Here is a 2,562-nt window from a genome sequence, read left to right as displayed (position 1 = left end):
TAACTACTTTCAATAGCAAGTTCAGCTGGTGGTTTTAAGAAAGGCAGTTTTGAACTGGTAAGGATATTTCCTTGAAACTTGAAGCCTAGAAAGAGGTAAGTATTTTGTTAAAATAGTAGGTACATGAATCTATTGACAGCTCAAGACAGGATAAAAATCCTTAAAACCGGACAACAAAGCTTAGAAGAAAAGCAGCAATATCTTAGTCAAGTCACAGAGTGCTGTTTCATCAGTTCAGACTCATGTACTTAATCTTTCTTCTGTTCCTGTTGAGGTATGATCTTCCAGATTGAACTCTGGGATATAATACTCAACTCCAGACTTTGTCCCTACCATTAAGTTGCCCATTTTCTTAGGTTTTAAACTCTTATTTCTGTGTGTAGGATTATGGTTCTTGAAGTTTGAGGACATAGGAAAGAAGCTTACATGGAGATGGACTTCAGAATTCATCTTCAAATAGCATTAATTTCAAATCATATAAAAATACATTGATGAAACATTTCCCCACATATGTTTTCTCCAACAACTGAAAATAAAGTGCAGCATTCTCAGTTCTGTGTTTTAACTGTCTTTGATAGTAGGATGAAAGAACAGAATTGAAAGTTGAAAAGCACCAACCTCAACCATTACAAAGTGGCATTATTAGAGGTTATGGGGTATTCCTTTGGTAGGCACATGCTATTGTTTGTCCAACTTGCTTTGTTTTGAAAAGTGAATCTTTCACCCATAGCTGTTGTGTATGCGTGTTTACCAAATTCAAAAGCACAAGGTTCTATGGTGAAACTGAAATATTAAAGGATATAGAAACATGGAAAATGGTTATAGATACCAGATACAGTGTGGGAAGAGGTTGGGGGAAGGAGTGTGTGAGGAAAGACATTAAGGAGAAAATAGAGATGCAAGATGTTATGGGGCACAAAAATGGATTATTATCTGTTGATGATAACATGATAATCATAGTATAGTATCCGCAACTGGACTGGTATGAAATGTATTAATGTTGAAAAATTCACTTTTCAAGCTAAGTGATGTACAGTGATTGAATGTATAAAAAAATTAAATTGAAATAAAATACACTAAAAATAAAAATTAAAAGAAAAAGAGCACAAAGTTCCACCAATGGAACCTTGTAGGGAGAATTGGCTGTGATGTAATAGAGCCTTGCAGAAAACTTCTAAAAGTGAGATTTAGCCAAAACAGAGACTAAACAAGAAAGATGCTTACTGAATAAGGTGGGATCCAACAAGAATGTAGTACATAATGCAATAATATATGAATTTTTTTTCTGAAGGGGTTCAACAGAACTACATTAATGAAAGGCAAAGGCTTAACCACCTGGTACATTTATGATTCTTGATGATTAATTACCTGAGGATTAAAAATTTGATTCACCAGTCTTACAAATGGAAGAAAGCGATGAACCAGATCAGTCTATCTCAGCAGGGAGGCAAGAAATGCGAAAGAGAAGACGACCAAGCCAACCAATGGTAGACAAATCCCAGCAGACCGATGTGACAGAGAAAAAGAAACACATGATCATGCCGCAGTCTTCTGCCCCTAAAGCTACCCTTAGTATTGGTAATATTCTTGGAAGCAAAGGCAACTACTCTGCCAAAGAATATGAGTCTCATAGAGTATCTTCTCAACTTCAACAAACTTGGACCAAGAGAAAGCGTGGACAGGAAATGACCGATAAATCTCTGCAAACAGACACCAATGAAGAAGAGAAAAAAGAAGTCAAGTTAGGTGATGAAATGGTGGCACCTGAAGAAAAGGCAGCTGGCATTGAAGGAGCTTCTGAAGTGCCAGAGAGTGTTCAGGAAGTGGAAATTCCAGTAAGTAGACACTCAATTCAACTAAAAATAGACAGATCTCAGCAAACCAGTTGCACTGGAGACTGGACCATGATGAACATTCCCCAAGTAGAAAAACTGGACAAAGAACAACAAACATATTTTAGTAAATCAGAAATAGTGGCTATTTGTAGGCCAGGTAGTTCTTTCATAGAGTCAAAGGAAGGTGTCCAGAAACAGAAATCCTCAGGAAACATTTTTGTTAGTGAACATCCTGAATTTCAACCAGCATCAAGTAGCAATGAAGAAATTAGGCAGAAACTTAGCAGCAGAACTTCTTTTACTCATGAAACTCAAAAAGATTCTTCTGTAGTTTTACAAGATGAGCCTAGGCAAGAGGGGGATTCTGTTGAAACAGAACCTTTACCAATAGAAAAAGTGCCTGCTGAAAAACAGTCTCCCACTGCACAGGAGACTCATGCTGAAGTACAACCTCTACCATCTGAAGAGGCCACTGCAGAACTAGAGCCCAACCCTACTGAGGAGACCCATGTCCAAGTAGAGCCTCCATCAGAAGGGACTTTTGCAGCTGAGGAAGCCACTGCAGCTTCAGAGACCTCTGTTGAAATCCAGCCTCCACCAGCTGAAGAGTATCCTTCCAAAGAGCCTCCTTCTGAAATTCAGCCATCACCAGCTGAAGAGGCTGCTTCAGAAGAGCCTTTTGCTGAAAGCCAGCCTCCACCAACTGAAGAATCCCCTTCAGAAGTAC

General features: G+C 38.5%; 1 protein-coding gene across 1 annotated transcript in view; it reads left to right on the top strand.

Annotated features, from left to right (window-relative positions):
* Nucleotides 1-1,196: 1,196 nt before the first annotated feature.
* The window catches only part of FSCB (fibrous sheath CABYR binding protein), a 3,449-nt gene continuing 2,083 nt past the window's right edge, over nucleotides 1,197-2,562 (top strand). The window contains exon 1 of the mRNA XM_014592447.1: nucleotides 1,197-2,535. Within this exon, the coding sequence (XP_014447933.1) occupies nucleotides 1,404-2,535 (1,132 nt within the window). The 5' untranslated portion in view covers nucleotides 1,197-1,403. The remainder of the gene's footprint in view (nucleotides 2,536-2,562) is intronic.

This window comes from Tupaia chinensis, unplaced genomic scaffold, assembly GCF_000334495.1.
Source record: "Tupaia chinensis unplaced genomic scaffold, TupChi_1.0 Scaffold000691_1, whole genome shotgun sequence".
NCBI classification, from domain to species: Eukaryota; Metazoa; Chordata; class Mammalia; order Scandentia; family Tupaiidae; genus Tupaia; species Tupaia belangeri.
Note: the sequence above shows the minus strand (reverse complement) of the source record. Positions and strands in the feature narration are given on the sequence as shown.